Consider the following 25,422-nt stretch of genomic DNA (forward strand, 5'->3'; position numbering starts at 1 on the left):
TCTGAGTGACTAGTTGGGGTGTCCTGCTATCACCCTGGAGTGATGTTAGTATTTTATACTGGAGTTTTTGTTTTATTCTTATCTAAAAAGTGCTTTTATTTTGAAGGCAGTTTTTCCAGGCCTCTACCGTAATGCATAGGATATTCGCGCACCGCAATATAACGTGCAGGCTGGCTTGACTGTGTTTTCCGAAGTGGAGGCTGGCTTGACCGCAGTAAATGTAATGGCAAAAAAGGTTAAATATGAACGTATTATTATGGTTTACATTTATTTATTATTAAACCTTACTTTTGCCCATAGACGTGTTGCAGACTGGAGAGCATCAGAAACAAGTAATGAACACATAGGAATTCTCAAATGTGTCACTTGTAGCTCTACAGTTATCTTTATTAAATAAAGGTGATTTTTGATTTAAAAAACAAACAAAAAACTGTACACTGAATCTGCTCGTGGACATTATCTGAAGGACTCAACACACCCTCCCAAACAGTCGCCTAAACAGACCACAATAGCATGACAGAAAACAGGAAAAAGCACCAATTATGCAATTCATAAACTGGATTACATACACACACTATAGGCTAAATGTTGGAACTTGACATCAGAAATGATAGATTCTAAGAGAAAAGGCTTTTTGCACAAGCCCTGACCACTAAAATCCATTAGTCGTGCATTACGTAGTGCAAGGCAGTTAAGGAAGCTTGGTGTGGTGGATCAATACAGTTGAGTGGTCAGAGTAAACTGGGCGAGGCAGTCGACACAATACTGAACAAGTCATCATTCCCACTTACGATCCCTACAAGACAGAGGTGTTTCTTCAGATGGAGGTAAGAAAGACTAAATGTTTAGAGTTTATATTCCTAAAATACAATATAATATTATAAGTGATGCATCACGTTACAATGTAATTAAATGTATAAAAACTGAGAAAAATTGTTGTCTCTATCACAACGCCCTAAGATGTGGGTAAAACATTCTTCTAGTAGTGTAATGGGATTTTGTTTGAATTATTTGTTGCAGGCCTTAAACGAAGATATGTCAGAGCTGGAGGGTGGCATGATCAACATCATCAAAGTTTTCCACAAATACTCGGGTAAAAAGTGCAAGCTGAAGAAGACAGAGCTTAAAGATCTCATCAACAATGAGATGAGTCATTTCATAATGGTAAATTATGGAATTATATATAAACTTAACAACTTTTTACTAAAGATACTCAAGTCTTTGTTTTTTTTTACATATACCTTCCAATGTGCAACAGTTACGATGTGTATAATTGTAAATGTAATAACTGGATATATTGAGCATGGTTGGAAATTTAGCTTAGTAGTGTTTCTGAGGTTTTTGTGCTTTAGTTGAGTATTTTCTGCTACTTTATGCATCTAGTTCCCTACAATTTGGAGGCAGATATTGCACGTTTTACTCCCCTGCATTTATTTTATAGTTTAGATGCTTTGCAGATTCAGATCATTTTTACAAGTATAAATCAACTAACAACATTTTAGGTCAAGCCTTAGATAATTATAAAGTTTAAAGCTAACAAAGCATGTAGACATGTTTTGAATGTTGCATTGGTGAACATTTTACAATGTGGAAGTTGTACAGACATTTAACAAACATTACTTTATGACCACCTATGGGTTAAGCAAGTTTGATCCCATCCAACAAACGTGTTTTCTGGTGTAAAATAAGCATTTCAACCTCAAGTTGTCACCGACATATGTAAAGACTTTTAGACTCGTAAATAATTTAGATTTACTTCAAATGTTTCTCTTTCATTTGATGTTTCTGCTGAACAGAAAATTCACGAGAATGACGTTTTGGATCAGCTCTTTACGGACCTCGACCAGAATGGAGACCTGGAGATCGACTTCAAAGAGTTCATCGGACTCATTGCCATGGTTACCTCAGCATGTCATGACCTCTTCAATCCAAAATAAAAAAAGTATTATTTAGCATGTAAGCACATTAAAAAAATGTTCTTTACAGAATAAGCTGTAGTTTTTTTTGAAGAATGTTTAGTATTATATAAGTTATAAAATACATTTATACATGATGAAAAAAAAAACATTGAGGCTACTTAAGGGGTTCCTCAGCGTTATTGATGTGGAGCATCTGAAGCCAGACTGAGATAATATCGTACAACAATTCAATGTCTGAGATTAGTTTCCATAAATTCCAGGATCTTCTTCCAGGAATCTTCCTGGGCAGCAGCGTGGGGTGCAAGGTGACCTCCCCACAGAGTGACCACTGCAGGAACAACAAAATAAGCAGCAGTATGATAAGTAATACTTTCATTAGTAGTTACATACTCTATATTACAATAACCAGTCTCATATTTAACCTGGTATGAAAACAAGTATAAAATATGACATGGCTCAATGTAAAATAAAGCTCTGTGATAGGGCTTACGTTTTTGTGGTTTGACGCTCCACAGGGACGCTCTTGAATTTGGTGTGTAAGGTGGTTCAATCAGGTGACCGGCACCAGGGTACGACAACCGTGTAAACAGCTGGGATTTACCTGCAGCACTCAGGGTCTCCTCAATCTGTTGACCAATAAAAAAAGCATTAAGCATTGCTTGCTTTCCAAAAATTATAATTTGTAATATTGAGTTACTTACCAGGTTCGCATTTTCTATACTTGAAGCACTCAAGTCATCTTCACCCACTATGTACATTAATGGACATGTGAGATGCTCTAACTGCAAAAAAAACAAGATGTAACTCTCAAATTAAAACTTTAAAAAGCAAGTTGATGTGATTATGTAAGCTAAGTGTGCACCCTAAGCATGTGTGGTGTGGTGGGTTCACCTTCACTTTGCTCTCAGGGGAAAGGTTGACAGGCAAGGAGACGGCTCTGAAACTCACATTGCCCTGATCATCATACGTCCAATATTTCTGGTCACTAAAAGGACAAGTTAACAAAGACCAGTCCAACTTATATACTTTTTTAACCAGTTATGAAAAATATATATTTTTTAATTGTGATACACATATTCTGCCTCTCAAATGTAATGTAATTGGTTAACATCAGAAAATGAACAACACCCTGTTGTATTTAAGAGACTAAAACTAGCACTTAAAACTACTTTAAAGACTTTCACTCCTGATGCTACACCCGTCACATGGATTACTGCAATAATCCCTTACGGCCCGTCCACACGGCAGCGTGCGTTGCTTCAACGGAGACGCTTCCAATTCACTTTGAATGGGGCGACGTCAGGCTTTGCCGAACTGCATTGTGGTTCCGTCGCGTCGCCTCCGTTGCTCGCTTCAAAAGTTGAGAAAAGTTCAACTTTTCAAGCTTCGACGGAAGCATCAGCCAATCAAATAATATGCCAGTACAAGCGCTAGCCAATCAAACTGTGTGCTTGTGTGTCCGGGCCGGGAGATTCATGTGATTGGTGGTGGGTCGCGCGCCAGACACGCCCACCGGCAAGCTTCAACGCACGCTGCCGTGTGGACGTACCGTTAGTGATGTCTTGAAAATAACTTCCTACAAATTGCATATTTATTTAACATCTACTTTTCAATTTGTTCAGTCCTGCCATCTGCGTCTGCGAGCTTGATGGTGCTTCCTGCTGGTCCATTAATACAAATCAAACAGGAAGGCTGGAGGGGAGAACAATAATTGTTAAAAGTCAACGTGAATTTAGCAAACATATAACAAATAACTTTTTTATTGCTTGGCATATAGTACATTTATTCACAGGTGGGATATTTCATTGATCAAACTACAGAAAAAGTAATTTCTTCTCACTTACTTTGATGTCAGAATGACTGGCAAGCCGGAGAGTCAGGTAGACTCCAAAGGAGAGTCCTATGATCCCAATTCTGTCGGGATAGACCTGAGGATGATCTTGAAGTAGTTTAAACGCTGACTGTCCAAACAAAACAAAAACAAATAATATTTATTAGGGAATGACAAGTGACATGTATACAGTACATGATGCAGAAATAAAGAAATTATGGTTAAGTGGAATAATCTTACTTTGAAATATGGATCACCAACATTAATCCGATTTTGTGGGCCAGGCAAATCTTTGTGCCCTATGTAGGCAAGGGAGAAGCTAGCATAGCCCCTTGAGGCAAAAAGGGCGGAGCGGTACTCTACCAGTCCTCCACCCATTCCCCACAGGTCCAACATGGCTGGAAATGGGCCTGGGCCTACAGGAAATCAGTAATAATATGAATATGTATTACATTTATTTAGTTTTGCACCTTTTACAGAAAATGCTTCACAAGAAAGAACAAAAAGTTACAATTAAGACAGTACAGTAGGTGCTGTTCAGAGGTCTGTCCACAGCAGTATTACAAATGTGAGATGTGTAAAATATGGGCAGAAATATAGGCTAATAAATAAAAAGATCAAGATAAGAAAATTAGCAACAGTATGTGAATAAATAATACATTACAAATAAATGTCAAACACTTGCATGGACCTAATATTAGAGGTGAAATGCGACACCATGTGGCCAGACCTGAACCATGCAGCTTTTACATTTTGTGGGGAAAGTAAAAAATCGTGCTCACCAGGCGGTAAAAACAACGTCCCGACAACTCCGTTCTGGCGAATCTCTATTCTCCGTACGCCTGGTGCCATGTACCAGCGCTCAGCAGTTAAAGCAGCGAGCTCGGTGCTGGGTCTCTCACTGGGTGAAACATGGCCCTTCAGTAAGGACATGAGCATTACGTATGGAGTCTCTACTTTTTTTTTTCTCAGCCTGTAAGAAAGACCACATTTTCAGTCAGATCACCCATCTACTGTAGAGATATTGATATCATTTTTCTTTCTTTTTCTTTAAACTCTGAACACTGAACATGTGAAATGAATGACAGCCACATCTTAGGTAGTTGTTATATATTAAGCTCTCAGGGAGCTTGTGTCATCACCTACCTCAAGCCTTCTCTGGCCCACGGAGCCGGCTGCAGTCCCCATAGCAACCCCATTGGCTCACAGCCCAAATATGAACCCCCGACTGAAGGATCCCTGGTCACTATGAAGGAGACAGAGACAGAAAAGGGAGAACATCACCAACCTGTTAGTTAATTCAGATTCAATGTTCAAAATGACAGTGCATCAAAAACAAATATTTTTGCATTCACCTGCGACACCAAAGTTATTTAGATTGGTCAACAGCACATGAGGTAACAGGGGAACAAATAAAAAAATAAAAAAATATATATCTTTTTTTTATATTCTTATGAAGAAAGATGATTTGAACTTTTTGTCTCACATAAACAATCCGACTTCTTTCAGAAATTGTAACAAGTGAATAATGCTTAATCTTGTTGCAATAACAATAATACAAAGTTAAAACATAAAACCCAACACAGAACATAGTTTACAAGGAAAATTTGACTCACAGTTTACAGTCCCATTTACATTTGTATTAAAATGGGCAAATGCTTCCCACAGGTCACCATCATCACTTTGCATTTGTGCACACACTGTGACAGGACACCGTGGGGGCAGGAAGTGTCCTCTAATGCTGATCTTGTCATCTATGAGAGCACGGACAGGAGAGGCTGTCAGAAGCGGGGCTAGTCTACAGCTGCTCGTCCAACGAACTCCACCTGCGGGTAGAAGAAAAACACACTTGTGATAGAGCATTTATAAAAGTTACATTATAGAATACATTTTTATGATTAAATCATGGTTTAACTTCAGATCGTAATGCACAAACACATTTAAAATGAAGAAAAAGTTATATTTAAGCGTCAGTTACGTTTTTACATACAATCTCAGAATTAATAAATAATTGTTGGTGCAGCATTTGAAACCAGTATTTCAAATGCTCTAAAGTCAAAGTATTAGTTATTGTGTCTTTGGTTTGTGTATTTTAACATTTGAATGTATTTGGCCGATGATTTTATCCAAAGCTTTTCACAAAGGCCTTTTCCCCACATACACGCTCATCATTGGTCTCTAGGTCACTTTGACATTTGGACAGGATTAGATCACTAACCCTACGATTAATTAACAACCATGACTTAATCCCTGGTTTATGCTTTAAAATAATAACTACATCCTTGCCTCATTGTTTTAGTTTATTTCAAAGTATACAGATTTATCTCACCAGGTACTTGAGCTTTATGTTGGAGATGGCAGGAATTCATAATTATAATCCTGAAGATTGAAAAAATATATTTTGGTGTTATTTTAAACTTTAAATAAAAGTTGTTCCTGGGAGAATTACATGATCTCAGGTGTTTTAAATACATCACAACTACAGAAGACCTTCATGAAAAAGCAGCATCAGTATGCAGTACCGCAGTATGATTTTAACTTATTGCTCACTCACAATCTGTTCAATGAACATTAAAAGCCAATAAGGAGCAACATTCTTACCCACAGTGCGCTGAATACATGCCAGGTTCCTCTGTACAGTGTACCATGGTATCATCTTCCCTCCAAGAGCTATCATACTGTTGTCAATCGAGCTCAGACCATCATGATGTGTCTTTCTATCCTATTGAAGAAGGTCAAAAAGAGGTAGAGTACATGAAACCCGTCTGCCTGAAGTCAGTAGATAAGGTTCTTCTGCCAAGTCAATGGAGTTAATTATTAAATCTTTTAACTCACCCAGGAGTCCGGGTTAGACTAGACTGTGCTGCAATGGTATGGCAGAGTATGACAAGACTAGTTTCTCTGATGATTGTCAAACGTTGAACTTTACACCCTCTTCAACCCCCCTAAAGAGGAAGAGCGTTAAAAAACACACTGGCTAAATCCTGAAAAGTGTGGATTTTTCCAGTTTGCTTGCCGGTTTTTTACTAAATTGTCCTTTACTTAAGTAAAAGCAGAAATACAAAACAATCTTTATATTCTGTTAGAATTAGGTAGTGCTCGTTCAATTGCAGAATCAAAAGTAAAAATGCTTGTTGCCTGTTTCTTCTTCCCCCTCCCTCTATAAATATAACATTGCCACAATGTAACTGGTTGAGGTGGAGTTCAGTTAATCTATTGTTATACTGTTTGGATGTTAAAGAACATCTCTCATAGTGCATTATATTTTATACTCTCAAAAATGTATCCGTGTCTTATGTCATGATTTGTTACAATTTGAACCAGAGTTGATTAATTTAAATGTAATTAAAATAAACACTATTTTCACAAGTTAAACAAAACTGCATTTATTTTATAAACAAATTAGGTCAATAAAGTGTAGTTTGAAAGTTTGACTACATTGGTTGTTATTGGTATATTTTAAAGATAAGGAAATATTTGGAAGAAAATTCATGTTTTTTCCTAGAAATTAAATATATTGTTAAGTAAGGGACAATATATCTTGATGAAAATGTGTTTTTTAAACCACTATGTAATGATTACAGTGCTCATAGGCTACATGATCTGCTTGCATTGATTCATAATAAATGATTTAGCTTGGCTAACATGTATTTCTATCAGTCTGAGGCATAAATATCAAGGCTAGAAAAAGAGTAGGCTATGTTTTGTATACGTTTTGCTGCCACAGGGAGCCCTCACGGCAGAGAAAGTGCCTGCTAAAGAGAACTTAACCTGGTGGCAAGTAGGGGTGCAACAACTAATCGACTTACTTGATTAAAATCGATGACCAAATTAGTTGCCAACTAATTCAGTCGTCGATTCGTTGATGGCGTCATCACGTGTGTTTTACACGCCGTTAAGCTCCAACGTTTTTATTGGTACTGGAGACATTTAAAAAATATATGTCATGTTTTATTGCTACAAAAACATTATATATCGCAGTCTTAGTGTCGCCAACTCGTTTCTAATATGCAAAAAGACAAAAATATGCGTCTATGGTGTATTTTCGATCTTTCCAATAGAGACGAGGGTTGCGTTCGGATAGTTTAAAAATCAGCTCCTAAATTCTAACCCCATCTCCTATTCCTTGACCTCTGAGTGAAACGTCACGGGGTTAAGGGATAGTGGATAGGAGAATTCAAAAGGATTTAGGAGAAGAGACTGCGGTACTTTAGAGAATCCGAATGCACTTTCACTATCCGACGTGTTTATGATGCACCAGCGCCGCGGACGTCATTTTGTGCGTCTGCTGCTGTGGGGAAACTATGGAAACTACAGTTTTCTATACAGCGGACTACAACATGGATGTATAATATGAACGACGGACTCATCTATAGACTGCACCGTGCTCTGATGCTGTTGCTTTATGCACAACAGAGAAACATATTCTTCATAAACTAAGTTGGAATTGAAATAAAAAAGTGAAAACTTATGCTCATCACCCTCTCCCTCCAGTCCACATTAATATAAATGATCCCAATACGTATGATTGTATGAACTATGAAAAGATCTTAAAATCAATACAAATGTATTTATTATAAACGTTAGTCTTTAACACCTATATCACCATTCAAACACCTTTTAAAAGTTGAACAAACCCCACACACCTCAGTGAAATGTTGACTTTATTTGATCATTTCAGTAAAAACTAACGTTCATATTTCTCTTTTTGATTATAATACTGATGAACGTTAAAAAAAAAAAAAGAAGCACTTTGGCAACTTACCACATACGTTTTAAAATACTTAATAAGCACCGTAACTTTCATGATATAATTTCTCCGTCATAATCGTTTGTGTCCGTGAACGGCCGACTGTTGTGTTACGTCAAATGCAGTCTATGGTCAATTAGTAGGCTTGTTTGAGACAAGCGAGACCTGCGCAATTTCGATCAACGTCTTGCTCGTGCGTTGCATGATGGTTAGTCATTAGGCTTGTTTGAGACGCGTTGCGGCTCGCCTCGAAAGTAGACGAGAATAGCCGATCGCAGCCGGGGGAGGTCTCAAAAAGCTCGCCTGAAGTCGGACAGCTCCGAGTCGGCTTCTTCTTCTTCTTCTTCTATTTCTTCGCCTTCTTCTTCTTCTCTCGGTTTTTTGGCGGATTGCAAACAACTTTAAGGTGCATACTGCCACCTCCGGAGTCGGCTTGACTCGGTTTGCATTTATAAAGAATGCACACATGTGTTTAATCGTTAATTAGACCCTCCAGAAAAACGCGATTCTGCGATCGCAGAATTTACCGCATAATCAGCTAAATGGCGCAGATTTTTAAAATGCCGCATATTTATCAAAAGGCCGCATAATCCCCGCATTTTTACACACAAAATTGAGGGAAAAAAAAGTTAACTCGTCTTGTCGTGACGTCATCAGCTCGCGCATCACAGAATGTAAACAACACCGTATAGAGTGAACGTGTGGAGCTCACACGATAGAGAAAACACCAAGATGAAAAAATCTAATCCATCTCATTTACCGACGAACATTTCTACTAAAGACCGGGCAAAAAGTGGGGGGAAACTATTCTGCACCCCGTGCAACTGTGTGTTGGAGCATAAGAGAAAATCGACGGTGACGACCCACTTTGATTCATTCAAACATTCGAAAATGTAACATTACTTTTCAACTTAACTGCTTGTTGGCACTCCTGGTTGAAGCTAAACTGCATTTCGTTGTCTCAGTACCTGTAATATGTGCAATAACAATAAAGTTGAATCTAATCTTGAGCAGGAACAAATGTATTTATTTAGTACATATCTGACATGAACGATTAAACACATTTGTGCATTCTTTATGAATGCAAACCGAGTCAAGCCGACTCCGGAGGTGGCGGTATGCACCTTAAAGTTGTTTGCAATCCGCCAAAAAACCGAGAGAAGAAGAAGAAGGCGAAGAAGTAGAAGAAGAAGAAGAAGAAGAAGAAGAAGAAGAAGAAGAAGAATCCGACTCGGAGCTGTCCGACTTCAGGCGAGCTTTTTGAGACCTCCCCCGGCTGCGATCGGCTATTCTCGTCTACTTTCGAGGCGAGCCGCAACGCGTCTCAAACAAGCCTAAAGTCAAATGCTGCGGCTGCAAGGCTGCAAGGCATTGTGGGGCAGCATTTTCTCCTCTCCTTTCGGTTAGGGAGGTCCAGTGGTTCCTAAGCTAAAGGAGGTTATAAAGGAAGTTTGAAACCTCCTTTCCTATCCTTCTAGACTAGAGAATTCGAACGGCACTTATCATGGCTGCCACTGAGGGACTTCCGGGTCATGTGTGTGCGAGGGGGCGGGGCAGTTTACACACACCTGCTACATGCAGCAACACACGGCGGGGATGGCGGAGAGAAGCGCTCCAAGGTGTGATTAAATGTTACCCGTCTCGATGTGGACAATGCTCTTTGCCAATAGAGCAATACAAGTTTAGCATGTGAGGGCGTTAACACGAGCAATTTGTCTAAACATTTAGCAAAAGTGCACCACATCCAGACTGAGAAATGCACCGGGTCTTTCTAGTAGCTCCCCATCCACGAGTAACTTTTCCACGTCAGCAACACACGGAGTTAACAAAATGATAGAAACATGGGTTAATGATTATAGGTAAATTAGTTATTTATTTTGTTAAAGTTTCAGCTATTCTGTTTACAATATGTTATCACATTATTTAATACGATTTGTTAAAACAGTGTTGTTTCTTTTGATGTGAAATATTATTTATTTAATTTAAATAAAAAAGCTATGTTCTGTTCACAGTTTGTTTAGTTAATTTAATAATATATGTATTTTTGAATCAAGTATTCATCTTTATTGTCTTCATTGTTAGTTTCCACATGCCTAAAACAACCTCAAGCTAAATCTAAAAGTTTATGGCTAAATAAGAGCGTTTGAGAAATTGTTCAAGGCATAATACTCCAAATAGTCGATTAATCGTTTCATTAATCGATATCGATTATCAAATTAGTCGTTTGTTGCAGCCCTAGTGGCAAGCGAAAATTGATACAGAAAGAAGGTTAAAATGGGAGTGGATGACCTCCTGAACTCCTTCAATGGCCGAGACAAAAGAAGCGTGAGGAGGAAAGTGAAGTAGTAGGAAAGGAGCTGATCTACCTGATGACTCTGCAGTCTTCCAGGGCCGGAGCGACAGGCCTCGGGTTCAGAAACCCACTTTTAAATAAGACAGACAGGCCGGTGTGTTGATTTGTGACTTAGTTACACAGCTAATTTCATAGAAAGACGTTTCACTTCTGCTACTCCCGTTCACCCCCAGGAACATACTAACTAACTACACTCACTCGGATATACACATGCACGCACCACACACGTGTCCCCCTCTATGGTTCCCCCTCTCTCTCTCTTAAAGGGATAGCCTTAATCTGCATTACCCCTCTATTATAACTCCCCTGAACGGTATCTGGGTAAATTTGAAAGTGCATCTCATTTTCTGCTGCCTGGTTGATCCCTCGGAAACATGCTGCCAGCGATCTTTTTACTGAGCTCTGTTTAGCATTGTCTATTTCCACAAATTATGAAAAAGTAAGTCTCCTGTCGATGCCAAGCTGCAGTAGCCTAACACTTTGGCCCCCGTTGCACAGTCAGATTTTTTTCCCTCCCAGGTAAGTGCAATTTATTTAAACACTACAAACAAAAACGCAACATGTTGTAACCAGCCAGCGGCGGAGAGTATCAACTGTGAGACTTCTTCATGGGTTGTTGTTGTCGATATGAATGACGAGAGACTGCTAGCTTTAACTTTACTGAGAGAGTTCACTGTGCAGGTGGACGCCATGATTAATTCGTACAGTCTGATCCCATTCAAGTAGCCTATGTCAAATCAATACATTAGCTTTTTTGTGTGCATAACTTACTGTCACATTGTTCTCTGGTTTGTTTTTCTTGACATTTGCTCCGGGGGGTCTGGTTTTACACCCTTAAATCTATGCAAGATAATGTAGATAATGAAAAGGATGATGATGATGATGATGATGATGATTGTTCTCAAACGTATTAGCCATGCTTGCAGCTATTGATGCCATGGCTCAGCCACCCCACCTGTTATAAATTAATGTTGTTAAGTATGCTTGGTACGAATCATATTAGGGTACACCTTTTTGTATTTATGTCATTTTAATATGTTAATAAGTAAATAAGGAAGGCATATCTCTAGATCAGTTGTTATGACAGTAGAGAAAATATACACTTCTAATCAGGGGCGGATCTAGAAAAATATCCATGGGGTGGCAAGAGGGTGGCAGGAGAATTTGAGGGGTGGCATCCCCTGGCAGAAGTATATGCTGATTTAATCGCAGTCATATCAATCAAAGTTAACTTGGAAAGCCACAATATTGATATTTTAACTCAATAACATAGGTGACATTATTGTGGCACATCAGTAAAGCCTTACATATAAATTAGGGCTGTCAGTCGATTAAAATATTTAATCGCGATTAATCGCAAATTAATCGCACATTTAGTATCTGTTCTAAATGTACCTTAGAGGAATATTTTTCAAGTTTGTAATACTCTTATCAATAATTATGAAGCAATTCAAATCACATTTTGTTACAGCGATGCTTCCTGCTGATGTAAAAGTATGAAACGCAAGCAGGGTGCGGATCTAGAAAAATATTCATGGGGTGGCAAGAGGGTGGCAGGAGAATTTCAGGGGTGTCATCTCCTGGTGATTTAATCGCAATCATATCAATTAATGTTAACTTGGAAAGCCACAATATTGATATTTTAACTGAATAACATTAGGTGACATTATTGTGGCACATCAGTAAAGCCTTACATATAAATTAGGGCTGTCAAACGATTAAACATTTTAATCAGATTAATCACAGCTTAAACATTTATTAATCATGATTAATCACCATTCGAACTATGTCCAAAATATGCCATTTCTTTATGTAGCTATATTGTTGTGGGAATGGAAAGATAAAGGAAAGAAGGCGGATATATCCATTTAACATACAGTAGGCTATATATGTATGTTTATTATAACATTGTTCTGTGTGTCAAAATGAAAGACAGCTCACACACCTATCAATCATCAAACCATGGGTTCTTAATTCATTACGTGTTGATTTCTATCAACACGTAGGCTAATGTTGTATCGTTATAGATGTACTACAGCAAAAGTATTCTCCGTCAGGACTTCCTGCAACAACACCACGCCGTTATTTTGATTCTGATTGGCCAGAAGACATTATCAAAGATGTTTTATTGAGAAGACGATCACTACGTGACAAAAGTTTTCAAAACTGTTTCTAGTCTTCGGTATTTCCAGACAAGTGACAACTGAAATCAATCTTACTAACTGCTGTCTGTGCAATTTACTCGGCGCGAGTTGGCGGAATTTATTTTGCTTACTTTAACATCATTTTTCATGGTGGGGCTAAGCCATTTCTTGGTATGGCTGTAGCCTACCCCAGCGCTGCCACTGGTGGATATGGGGCGGGCCATTCTGCACATGCGTTAAATGCGTTAAATATTTTAACGCAATTAATTCAAAAAATTAATTACCGCCGTTAACGCGATAATTTTGAGAGAATTAATTTTTTGAATTAATTGCGTTAAAATATTTAACGCATTTAACGCATGTGCAGAATGGCCCGCCCCATNCATCCCTGCAGCTTCGGTCCCGATCAGGCCTCAACCCCTCCCCCACATATGGATCGTACCATAATTGTAGTCAACTCAAAACTCAAGGTAGTCGAATGCTTTAAACGCTGCACTTGTTTTTTTAGCTAACAGGAAAAGCAAAGAAAAAAAGCAAAGTCAACAACGAGTCATTCGCAACAAAAACGATAATTATGTGTAATAATGCAACACAATGCCAGAAACCTTGTAAGGACTTTATCTGCCAACTATCTATAAACTGCAGATGCAAAATCAGCTCCTGCTGCTCTTACACTGCCAACATTTAATCTGCAACTCCATCAGATCTAAATTGTATGTTTCCTTCCTGACACTGCAGATTGTCCCTCTCAATCCAGTGAGCACGTGGTCCGCATAGTAATATTCCTGAAAGCTCTTGGCCAGGCAGCGCTGCTTCCCACCGAGCTTTTGTCCAGGCAGCCCAGCGTGGAGGAATGGGGAATGTTAAATAGACAGAGAGAAAGTGGGAGCCAGTAAAGAGCATTAACCGTCTATGTATCCGGGTGTGTGCGTTTGTCTGTATGTGTATGTTTTCATGCTGGACTGTAAAGCATTCTATATACCCTTTGCTCCTTCTGATCTCTCATATAAATAAGCACTGCAACAGCGTGAGCTCCTACATTTACGAGGCTTTCACATGAATGGCCCCTAGAAGATTTAGCAACAAGAGTGATAGAGCAGAAGAAAAAACATGAATTGAATTAGGGAGGGAAAAGGGGGTAGGTTCATTCTCAACTCTTAAGCTGAGGCTTGAAAAAACAGCTTTTATAAGGCTATTTTAATGCAAATTAACCCCCAGAAATTCTTTTTTGTGTTATGAATGTGTAAGGCATGCTATGCTGGTCCTCTTTTACACACATTATATGTGTATTAAACACAATAAATGGTACTGGGCCTTCCAGTACCATACAGAGGGTATCGTGTTTGACTCATAAAAGGCAAAAGCCAAATGAAATTCTGCAGGAAAAAGAAAAGGAAGAAAGTATAAAAACAGCATAAATGTGAAAAAAAAATAAGATTTGGGAAATATGCTTATCTGCTTTCTTTTCGAGAGTTTGAAATGAAGATCGACACCAACTGTATCAATCTTTGGATCTAACTTCACAAGAAAACAAATAGGCATTTTTCCAAAAAAGGCGTATATTAGTTTAATAAAACTAAAAGATATGGCTTAAACCGGCACACTGTTGAGTTTCTTATCTTTGCATTTGGCTTCTCTTGCAATCTCTATAACCTTTTAGAAGTCATTCAAAAATAAGCTGTGTTAATCTAGCCTCCAGTTCAATGAGAGGATTTGTTCAGCTTCAGAAAGCTATGTTGTAGATTCTTACTCAGCCAGTGAAACCAAAGTCCAGACTCTATGACTGGGATTAAATTGGCTACCTGTGGCCCCACCGGCATTGACACTCTCTCTCAGTAAGGCACCAGAGCAGGTCCGTGGTAAATATGAACCTTGAGGCAACCTGAGACCTTCTACTTTCCCTCTGACATCAATGAAACATCCCGTATCTACTGACATCAACAGATAAATCACACTCTAATAATGTTGTCAATGTGTGGCTAAATGCTGCAAGCAAAAAAGAACGTAAGCTACATGATTTTGGGGGAAATTCCCAATTAAAATTCCAGAAATAGAAAAATGCTGCAACGATTTAAATACATAACATAAAGGCAAGGCTAACACTTGTGTCGGAATAGCAAATAAGCACAATAGAAGTCTTTCAAGGCCAGACAGAGATCCATCACAGATGATTTGTGACCCACATCAGCACACCAAAGCAATACTGCCTTCCCCCACCTTCATCCAATCACTTTTAAATTCAGATTTTCCAGCTAATGTGTGTGGTGCAGTATGATTTAAAGATGAGACAAACATACATATATGCAGGAACCGGTGTGCTTCATCCCACCGTTATGGGTTTATTCTAAGTATATCTATACTGATCCCGAACTGAGACAATCAGCAGCGCTGTTTTTTTTTTTAGCTCAGCTCTAGGAATTTCAATGAGGTCCTACACTCTCAAAAACCATTGGACCGATTATCCGAAATGTGTGTACACACATCAATTGTCCCCGGAGGATAGACCTTTGGTGGTCCCCCAACTTTTAATCTAGCACCATCATGAAGCTGATATGTGTTATTTTAAGTGAATGGAACTATTAGAAGGGTTTCCATGAAAAGTGGTACATTCATGTTCCCCTCAGGATGAAATAGTAATAGTTACTGATACCTTAACCTTCCATAGTGCCATTAACCTGCAAAACCATTTAAATTCCCTTCAGCTGCATTTTAAGTTTGTTTGTAGTGCTGATTGTGTAAGCATGTCAACCCTGTCTCCTACAAAGCTACTTTTCCATACAACTAAACTGCATTTTCAATTACAATTTCAGGGAAAACATATTTACTTTTATATTATGGTCGCCATTTTAAAAACAACAAGTTGGCCTTGGAAAACGACCTTGCTTAGGTGTAGTCAAAGGTCGTAGTTTGACTTAAAATAAGTATGTAAGTATGTACATGATGTTGATTAGAATAAGTAAACGTTGACTTTGTCCTCACGCAGGAGACACAAAGCTAACTAACATTTTACTTGGTAGACAGCATGATATTGTACAGCATTGTCATTGTGAGCATAATAGCATGCTGTTGTTAGCATCTAGCCTGAAGCAAATGTTGTTATAAGTACAGCCTCTTGTTAACGACCTATATGTAGCCTAACCTTACATTGCTACCAAATTTGCTTTGACACATATTATCTTTTAAACATCTTCAAAATCTATCATATTGTTAGAAATAGTAGAGTTTGATGACAGATGTATTTTACTGTTATATGCTGCTTGGCAGACGTGCTATTAAAACATGCTGTAGCTGAGTTCGGGAGATTGGCGGGGGTCGGATAAAGCTCAGGGGGCTTCCTGTCTTCACCAGGCAGTAAACTATTAGCGGAAGCAATTCTCATAGCAGTATAAATAGCAGACCCACACATAACTCAGACTGAAATACCCGCTCATCTCATCCTCTGTCTGGCATCAGACAGTTCAGTTTTAGGGCCCTCAGGAAAACAAAAACCTGGTAGAGATAGTCTGTGAAGCCAGATCAAGGCTCTTATGGCATAATTTAACTCTCTTCCAACAAGTCACTGACAGGGTCTCCTTACAGCACGGTCAATATGAGATCATCGGGTCACATGGGGTGACCTTTGCTGCCATATTGAAAAGGGGCGGTTGGGTTTGAAGGGCAGTCGAAACTGTAAAAATGAACAAAAAGACATTTATTCCACACAGCTGCCAGCTGTATCTGAATCAGAGCATCTGAAACCTGACATTGTATGATCCTGCCTTAGAAGAAATACACATAACTCCTCTGATGCTTTAGACGTTTAGAGAAACAAACTCCAATGATCTGAGCAAGTCCCAAACCAGAGAAGGTGACAGTATGACTAAGTTGTTTTATATTAGCACTTTAAGGCTTTGGGTTGTGTCATACAGCCATGAGTAAGCAAAGAACAGAGCATCAAAGCAGTAATATCACTTTCACCATTAAACCCGGCGACACAAAACACAATGAGGAGAACACATTTGCGCCATGGGCAAAAGTAACCCAAACCTTCATTATACAAAGAGAAAAAATGAGTCAATAGCATCTAATTACATTTAGTTTAAGGCAAATCAAGAGAGGAAGAGAAGAGATGAGATGGGAGCACCTTGGAAACTAAACTCCAAGATCTGATCTGCAATAACACAGAGAGGGCACTATCATAAAGTACTTTTCAGGCAGGAAAGATAATTGCTCTGTTGCCATCTGAATAATACATTTACCTAACAGAGTGCAATAACATCAGATGTCTTCATCCACAATGCTAAAGAAGTCCTCATCCAGTCTAAGGGACGTACCAGTGAGGACATGATCTCTGCATCTTCTCTTGAGGAACCGGCAAACATGTAGATATTTTAAAGGTTGAATTAGTTAACCTTAACAATCAGTATTTTGATGTCCTTTTTAAGTTTGCCGTGTGGTCAGAATCAGGACTCCAAAAAACTGATTACGTTGCTCCGTTACGGCTGGATGTGTAAACAAGCCACTGTTTGCAAAAATATTTGCCATATCAACTAAGAAGGTGATGATATGACGATATTACCAACTTGTTTCTGTTGTTCCCCAGAAGCCACATTTGGATTGGAGAAATTTCTTAAATCTTAATTTTAAACCACTTTAAAGGGCATTGGATTATATATATAACAAAGTGAAGTTTATCATCAAAATATCTGACTACCCTGCATGTCATGTGAAGATACAGTAAATGATCAGGGAATGAAATCATTATTACTAAGTGATCTATGCAGACAATCGGTGTGAGGTCACAGAATACTGGAAACAGCATTATTCATCGCACTCTCTTCCGGTACGTGCATCACATCAGCACATCACTTTATTGACTCCTGCTGGCACTAACTCCACTGGTGCAGCATGGGCATTTGCCTCCGGCATTTTGAAACAGGCCACACACAGTATTAAGTGTTAAAGCTCATGGTCACTTTTTTAAATATCTTCCAGGAATGCTACTGGACAGTGAGCAGGTTTAAGAGGGGCCACGACCCTCACTCTGTGTGTATGTGTGCTGATGTCATTCCCCCGGTCTGACCAGGCGACAGGGAGACTCCAGCTCCAGTAAACTGAGGAGCCAACGGTTAAATATGGAGCTCCAAAACAGGGACCTGAAGTAAATAACCTCCCTCGTATTTCTTGTATTCAGGGGTGGTAGGTAATTAAGTGTAGTATAGGTTTAAGCTACCTGTATTTAAGTATTTCTATTTTAAACAATTGTACATTCTTAAACACTACAATTCAGAGGGAGATTTTGTACTCCATACATTAAGTGACTTTTCATAAAAAACATGATGTTTTTATCATATCATATCATAAATTAATCTAACCTGAAATATATTGACATGAGAAGTGGTTCACAAAATACAAATAGTATGACAATTAATTATCAATACAATATAATTCGATACTAACATAGAAGTATAACAGAACACGGCCGAGGCCAAATTCCCTATTGAAAGGGAAAAATGATTTTTTCATTCACCCTGTGATCGAAATCTGTGTTTTTCCTTGGCCCATTCTACACCCTTCCACCAAGTTTCATGGAAATTCGAAAGTAGTTTTTCCACAATACTGGAAAAAAAAAAAAAAAATACTTAACTGAAAACCTAAAATCCTTATTGAAGGTAATAATGGAAAGTTTAACACACAGCAGTAGTTTATCTGCACAAAACAAATACTTTCATTCATACAGCGTCTGAACCTTCACATTTTCAAATTGTAATTTTATTTAGATGTAATATAAATAATGTTATGTGTAGAACATAATCTGAATACTTCTTTCCCCACTGTTCATATACATATACACAGATGTAAACTGAATGTGCCAACTGACCTCTATCAGACCTATATCCTATAGATATATTACAGAACTGTTCTCTCTGGAACCCGTTCAGATGAAATACAATTGAAACCTCTTGCTTTAGGAGAGGTAAATAAAGACTGTCTCTTATTAATCGTGATGCCGTAAACATTTTTGGATGATTTAAAAGCAGATCTGCTGTTATAACTCATGAGGGTGTGTTCCAGTCACACTGAAAGACGCAGCAAAACAGCTGTTGGCAAACACATCAGAGACCAAACACATTCAAATATACAAGCAATCACAGATCTCATCCATGAACACATACACACTCAGCCCTACACACTATTGGACACATTCATATCTCTATTCCCCTTGTGTAAAGTCAGCATCAGACCCAAACTGCTCTAAAGAATTGCTGCTCACTTAAAAACCTTTTTTCCCTCCTTGAGAAATCACTGCCTGCCAGCTGATTCAGCACAATCTATACTCTCATCCACTTACTGTAAATCATGGTCTTTTACCTTAGAGCGCATGGGCTGCTCTTGCAGTACGTGCTGCACATTAAACATGCTAAAACTCCTGCACCCAGTTCAGAGAATTGAGTGTAACAATGATTTAGCAAACCTGAAGACTGGTGCAGCACAGAACTACTGACTGTAACAGACACACATTTCAGATTTCAACCTTCACTAAAAAAGAAAATTCATGGTATGGTGAACATTTAGCATACAGAGCAGTTGCAGGTACACCACACATCTCAGCTCTCAGCAAGAGGACACACATGGTACAGGTTCAGTGCCGCATTCATCTACTCACCAGCTTTTAGACTCTGGGGTAAGCTGCTGGTGAAGTGCTAGAGAGAAGCCAAAAAAGGTGCCATGGTCTCCCAACTTATGAAGTGTGTGAGTAGTATCCAGGTTAAATCCCCACACTTGGCTTGAAAGGGTCAAGAAAGCCCAGAGGAGAGTAGTCCAACAAAGAGAGGAGCAAGATGAGAGGGAGATGGTGTTCCCATGTCCCACCGGGGCTGCCATAGCAGGGTGCAGGTCCTCTTAGCAGCAGAGCAAGTTCACTTCAAGAAGAGTACAGGGGAGACTCCTTGTTTGGCTAATACAAGAGAAAACCCTGTAGTCTCCTCTTCTCTGTGGATGCCTCACTTGTTTCCAATCCTCTTTATTTCCCCGCCTTGCTGCACCGTGCTGCCTCCCAACTCCGTTTGCTGCTGTCAGTCTGAAGAGCAGGCTGTGAAAATGTGTGAGTGTGTTTCTCTCAATTCATGTGCGCCTCCCCCTCCTCTGTGCTCGGAGGGAGACAGAGGACAAGTGCCTTGAATAGCCCCCTCACTCCTCCCCTCCCCTCTCTCTTTCTGTCCCTCCCTCCCTCCCTTCTCTCAGCTGACATCAACACTCAAGGGACTGCTGCCAAAATACCAGGCAAGGTTGTCAAGATACTTGGAGGCTACTCAATAGAGAGGGACAGGGTGAAAAGACAGCAGACAGTTTTATCTGTTTTAGTTCACATGGTCCACCTCTTTCTGTGGCCACTGTTTGCTGCAGGTGCTTGTAGATCTGTGGATCAAACAAGGCAAAAACGCTTTTGGCACAAGCTTTAAAGTTAAAAAGCCAGACAGAAGAGAAATCTTTAAGGCTTTGTTCTTACTTTGAGCTTGAAAGCCTTGACGTCTGACTCGATCTGCAATGAATAGGAGACAAAAGGGGCCTAAATGTGCACAGTGACCCAAGAAACTTTATTACAGACCTTTAGCTCCTCTTTAAAAAGGGAGAGCGGGAGAGATGTGCTTTAATAGAGCAATGAGACATAATCAGGAGAATTGCAGGATTTCATCAAAAGCACATCAATTGTGATTTTTCTATTTACTACTGAAACGAATTGATGCCTTAACACAATTATTTTTAATACAGGTAGCTCAAACCGGCAGCATAATCCCAGACCTTTTACCCACAGCTGCCGTTTTAACCGGCTGATTTCTGTTTCTCTTGAGACAATCTGGTTGCAGCTGTCAGTGTGTCACCTCAACTGTTCCAGACTATAAACCTCACACACACACAGCAGTTGCACTCCAACAATGTGCGATAATGTAATACTTGTGTGTGTCACCTTTCTAGTTAGGATGCTATTTTGGATAAAAACATTTGTTTGAATAGATTTTATTCAGCCTATAAGGTTTTAGGTAGATATTAATATTTTAAATATTAAGGCCAAGATGAGATGTTTTCCAACTCATCCCACAGGTCTGACTTTCTTGTGCTCAGTAGAACTAGATCATATAGGGGAGGGGATATCACATTATCAAAGATGTTATATCCATTACAGAGGTTGGAACACAATATTTGAAGTTGCACTTAAACTTCTCACAGTGCCAACACAAAGAAGACGTCCAAGTCTTTTCTGTCGAGTTTCATGTTTGCTGTGCATAAACTCGCAGTGAGGGACTACCACAACTTCCATTTTAGAGGGTTTGCTTGATTCTCTAGCTGACTAAAACACATCTTAAGACTGTCAAGATTAGGTTCTCTTGGCACTATCACCCTATCATCAATGTCTACAACACACCAGGTTACTGAAAGGAGGAGGCTGAATTCCTCTCATGTGATCTGGCTGGCATCATGAACCACTTTTTGGTGTCAAACACTCTCTGCCCCCTGCTGCCCTTATGTGGTATTAAAACGTGCTGATGAGCTTTCATACACTCAGCCAGGTACACTTGGTAAGGGCCAGGGTTTTCATCCTCCACATTTACATCAATGAGTATTTGCTAAACTCAGGCTGTATTATGTTAGCTAACAACCTTACACACTGGCAACTACAACAAGTTCAGAATAAGAACTAGTTTTAGCTTTTTGTCTATTTAAGAGCCTATATATTGTTGGCTCTGAAGGTGAAATCCAGTAGCAATCTCTCTGGTGACACAGACAATATTTTGATAATAAGACAAAGAGTTACAGGCAGCCATGCTAGCAGCTCTGTAGGCTGCACTTTGAGCTAAATGCTAATGTAAGGATGCTAGCATGCAAACAATGACAATCCTTACATTTAACTTGTATGACGTTAACCATGTCCAGTGTCAACCATTTAAGAGTAGCATGTTGCTTTCATGTGCTAATCGGCATTTAAAATAAAGGAGGGTTAAGCAATGCTATTATACTTTTGTAGTTGTTGGCCATAAACAAAACTATTGGACATACTGTAGTATAATTTTTACTTTAAAGATGTTAAATAAAAAGTCTGGAGATCACCATAAGTTTAATGGGGGGGGGGGACAAGATTTTCTGTAACAAATGTCATGGAGATCCACCAAATAATTGCCAGGACATTTAAACAAAATTGACTATGGTGGCGCTAATTGAAAAGTTCTTAAGTCACAGACCAATCAGTAGGATTCATCTTCAGGACAATAAATGTCTGCACACAATTTCATGCCATCCATCCAATAGTGGACGACTTTGGATGGATGAGTTTCAGTCTGGTCCACAGTATTATTACACAAGCTGACCGACATTGCCATGACCCTCAAGCGACAGCGCTAATAGTTCAGTCTTTTGTACCCTAACTGGACATTTGTTAACTTATCTTTAATGATGGAAAAAATCGAGAAATAGCAACATATAAATAATGTTGGAAACATGTTATTCATTATCTTTGGTAACAGATAACAGATTTAAAATGATCAAAACATAAACAATGCTGTCAAGTCGGTTTGTGTTTCCAAGCATGTGGGAAAGTTCGGCATGCCTGTATCTCTGCGGAGCATTTTGGCCTGAGCGTGAGCACGTAATGGGAGTTTTACAGCAGTTGTTCCCACACACAGCTCACTGACTTGGTGGCCTCACTGAATATCTCAAATCAAATCGAAAGGCCGTTGTCCAGCTTGAGATATAAATAGAAGGATTCCACAAGCAAAAGAAAAGAAGAAAGAAGTATGAATGGTGTGGGATGTGGAGAAATGCTGAACACTTCTTAATAGCAGCTCAGGCAGGAAGCCAGACAAGAATTCCTTTAGACAGAACAGAGCATAGTCAGAGAGAAGGACAGAAGAAAGGGAAAGAGAGAAGAAGAAAGAGATGGAGAAGAGGAGGATATTGGCTGAAAAGATTATCTGCCACAACGTCCATGACACTGGCGAAGTGCTCATTAGCAGTCTGAGCCACACTTCAAGGAGAGATCTTATTTTAGACGCAAGCAGGGAGAAGTACATACGGGCAGGGTCATTATTCGTGTTATAGCCCCCCTTCAGTACGATGACTGAGACAGCCGCAGTCAGCACTATTAGTGTATTGATTAATGGAAAGTGTGGGATGCTATAAGAGGGAGTGGTTCTGGTTATTATGGGATTAAATGCAAGCATGCCCACTCTTGCTACTCCACTGCACATGGTCTCAAAGGAAAAGGCTAAACTGAGCGCAGTGGTTTTGTCAGACTGTATAAAATAACATTGAGCTACAACATTATGGATTTTTCTATCTTACACTGACTTATTTGTTAGACAGTCTGAGAAGCAAGCCACTACATTTCTCCATTGATTTGATGCATTACTTCAAAGCTCCAAAAAGTATTGAGTCTAAATACAATCTAAACTTTGCATACTCACACACTGCAGCCATAAACCATTTTGCACTCGAGACGCCAAAAAGACCAACAAAATTTTTTTATAACACAGTGCAAAAAAACATTAACCTTCAAAATATCTGCTTATCCAGTTTCTGTCATTTAATTGACTAAGTCATTAACTATTTCAGTCGATCTTGTACATCATTTCAAATGTATTCATAAAAACAATTCATACAAAATATTCAACTGGTGTGACCCAACAAAATCTTACTTCAGTGCTGTGGTACATTCTCCGATCATCCCTAAAAAGAAACAGGACGACATAACATCTGTTGTGGTTAAAAATCCATACCCTATGGTACGCATAATCATAATGAGACAAAAAAAAGTCATAGGTTAATTGTCTTGCATGTGAAACAATATGCTTGATAACAAGACCTGGTATATCCAACATGCAGCATACCGTATTACACGGTTTCTGTTGTCTTTACAAAATAAAACTGGTCAGAGGCCACCTCTAGTGGCAGGTAGAGGACATACAAAAATAAGCATTTTTAATGTAGTTTCATGATAACTTTAGCAATTGCTATGACACTACAGTTCTTATACGAGGAAAATCTTAAAATTCCTAAGTTGATTATCAACAAACTAATTTAAGTAATATATTTTAGGAAAATATGATTAAATCTGAATTGTTAATACATACACAATCCACAGAATAAATAAAGCCTTAACAGTAACCATGCTTAAGGTTTTTGTAGGTTTTTTCTTTATTTCTCTGTCTCCTAACTTGAAATGTGTGTGTTTTGGTAAACAGCACAAACAGCTGTTTTTTATATATTAAACACTCAAAGTGGCCCTATTTTTTTTTTAATGGATACATTTAAATGTCTATTACACAATCTATATTTCAAACAAACTTACCCATAAAAAGAAGCAGCAGCAAGATATGGCAAATGTTTGACAATATTATATTGTAAATTGTGTATTTCCCAAGAAATAGTTCAATTTGGAATCCTGTAAAGGGGATTTCCACTGATCCACACATTTCACTTTCCTGTGAAAACAGTGGCGAAACATTGTTCTTACACATGAAGCGGTTTGGTCTAATAATCTCTCCAGTTTATGGGTCTGAGCCATAAAAGGGGTTGTAGGGCATCGGTGCAAATTCATCTGAACGTGGAGGCGGGGCATAGGGCTGGCCGGGGTAGGAAGCCATCGGCAGCCCGGGAGTGTATGCAGATGGAGAACAAGCTGGATCAGCTCAAATGAAAAGAAATATATATAACAACTTTGATTTGGTTTGTTGTTACTAAAACGGTGTGTTGCTTGCATGTAGCAATTATAAAAAAGATAATACAGATCTTGTTTTTTATTTTTGTGATGGAACGAATAAAAAAAGTATTAAATAGTTCACATTTTTAATCCTTGCGTAAAAAAATATGTGTAGTATGATTATTATTTTTTCAACTTTCAAAGCCTTGATATTTTTCCCTCAAATCGACTAACTTTCTAAAGGAAATCAGATGTAGATATGGTAAAGGACAGTAAACTGAAACTAAACACCCAGGTGGATTAGATTGCTGGGTGAAATCAACCAAGCCTGCTACACCCGTTTATTCCTCTCAGCCTGATTCCTTTTGCATGCACAAGCCAATCCTGCCGTCCGCTTGCGGCAGACCACACTTCAACGCTCACCGGCAGGCAGCGACTGGCCATCGGGAGGACCGGGAGGGTGTGTGTATGTGTGGCGCGAGAGACAGACCTTACGTGTATTGTTGTTGTTAGCATCTGGTGCTAGCTAGCTGCGCTAACGGATATAAGGAGCTGTTTAAATGAAAACAGAGGAGCGACATTTCGCCGACAACTGCGCGGAGCACTTGACTTTATGCAAGTTGCCAGACAGAGGGACATTGTACGAAAAGTCAGCACACTCAGCACGGATAGTGCGCGCAACATGATTGCAGCGTCCAGGCAGCTCCCATTCGAGCATATGCCTTGAGTTGCACATAGCTCCAACGATCCA

At 39.1% G+C, this 25,422-nt stretch overlaps 1 protein-coding gene across 4 annotated transcripts; it reads right to left on the bottom strand.

The window, feature by feature from the left end:
- Window positions 1-2,040: 2,040 nt before the first annotated feature.
- On the bottom strand, window positions 2,041-11,015 carry LOC104954762 (bile acid-CoA:amino acid N-acyltransferase-like). Of its 4 annotated transcripts, XM_010781954.1 has the most exons (13): window positions 10,867-11,015; window positions 6,586-6,695; window positions 6,352-6,472; window positions 5,367-5,576; window positions 4,897-4,996; window positions 4,533-4,723; window positions 3,991-4,166; window positions 3,764-3,880; window positions 3,526-3,611; window positions 2,811-2,904; window positions 2,621-2,701; window positions 2,410-2,545; window positions 2,041-2,247 (listed from the first exon to the last, which is right to left on the bottom strand). In XM_010781954.1, the coding sequence occupies exons 3-13, from the start codon at window positions 6,425-6,427 to the stop codon at window positions 2,147-2,149; spliced, it is 1,368 nt and encodes a 455-aa protein (XP_010780256.1). In that variant the 5' UTR covers window positions 6,428-6,472; window positions 6,586-6,695; window positions 10,867-11,015; the 3' UTR covers window positions 2,041-2,146. The 4 variants fall into 4 exon arrangements, with proteins under 4 accessions (XP_010780256.1, XP_010780257.1, XP_010780255.1 ...); XM_010781955.1 differs by lacking the exon at window positions 6,586-6,695; XM_010781953.1 differs by lacking the exons at window positions 6,586-6,695; window positions 10,867-11,015 and having other exon boundaries at window positions 6,352-6,551.
- Between the last annotated feature and the right edge of the window lie 14,407 nt (window positions 11,016-25,422).

Source organism: Notothenia coriiceps, unplaced genomic scaffold, assembly GCF_000735185.1.
Source record: "Notothenia coriiceps isolate Sejong01 unplaced genomic scaffold, NC01 NC01_scaffold00023806, whole genome shotgun sequence".
Classification (NCBI taxonomy): domain Eukaryota; kingdom Metazoa; phylum Chordata; class Actinopteri; order Perciformes; family Nototheniidae; genus Notothenia; species Notothenia coriiceps.

Excerpts from the sequence above, each read along its gene's own strand:
- LOC104954762 (XM_010781955.1), bottom strand. The coding sequence starts at position 6,427 with ATGATAGCTCTTGGAGGGAAGATGATACCATGGTACACTGTACAGAGG. Across the intron at positions 5,577-6,351 it reads ATGTATTCAGCGCACTGTGG|GTGGAGTTCGTTGGACGAGC; the intron begins GTAAGAATGTTG and ends TTCTACCCGCAG. Across the intron at positions 2,546-2,620 it reads GTATAGAAAATGCGAACCTG|ATTGAGGAGACCCTGAGTGC; the intron begins GTAAGTAACTCA and ends ATTGGTCAACAG.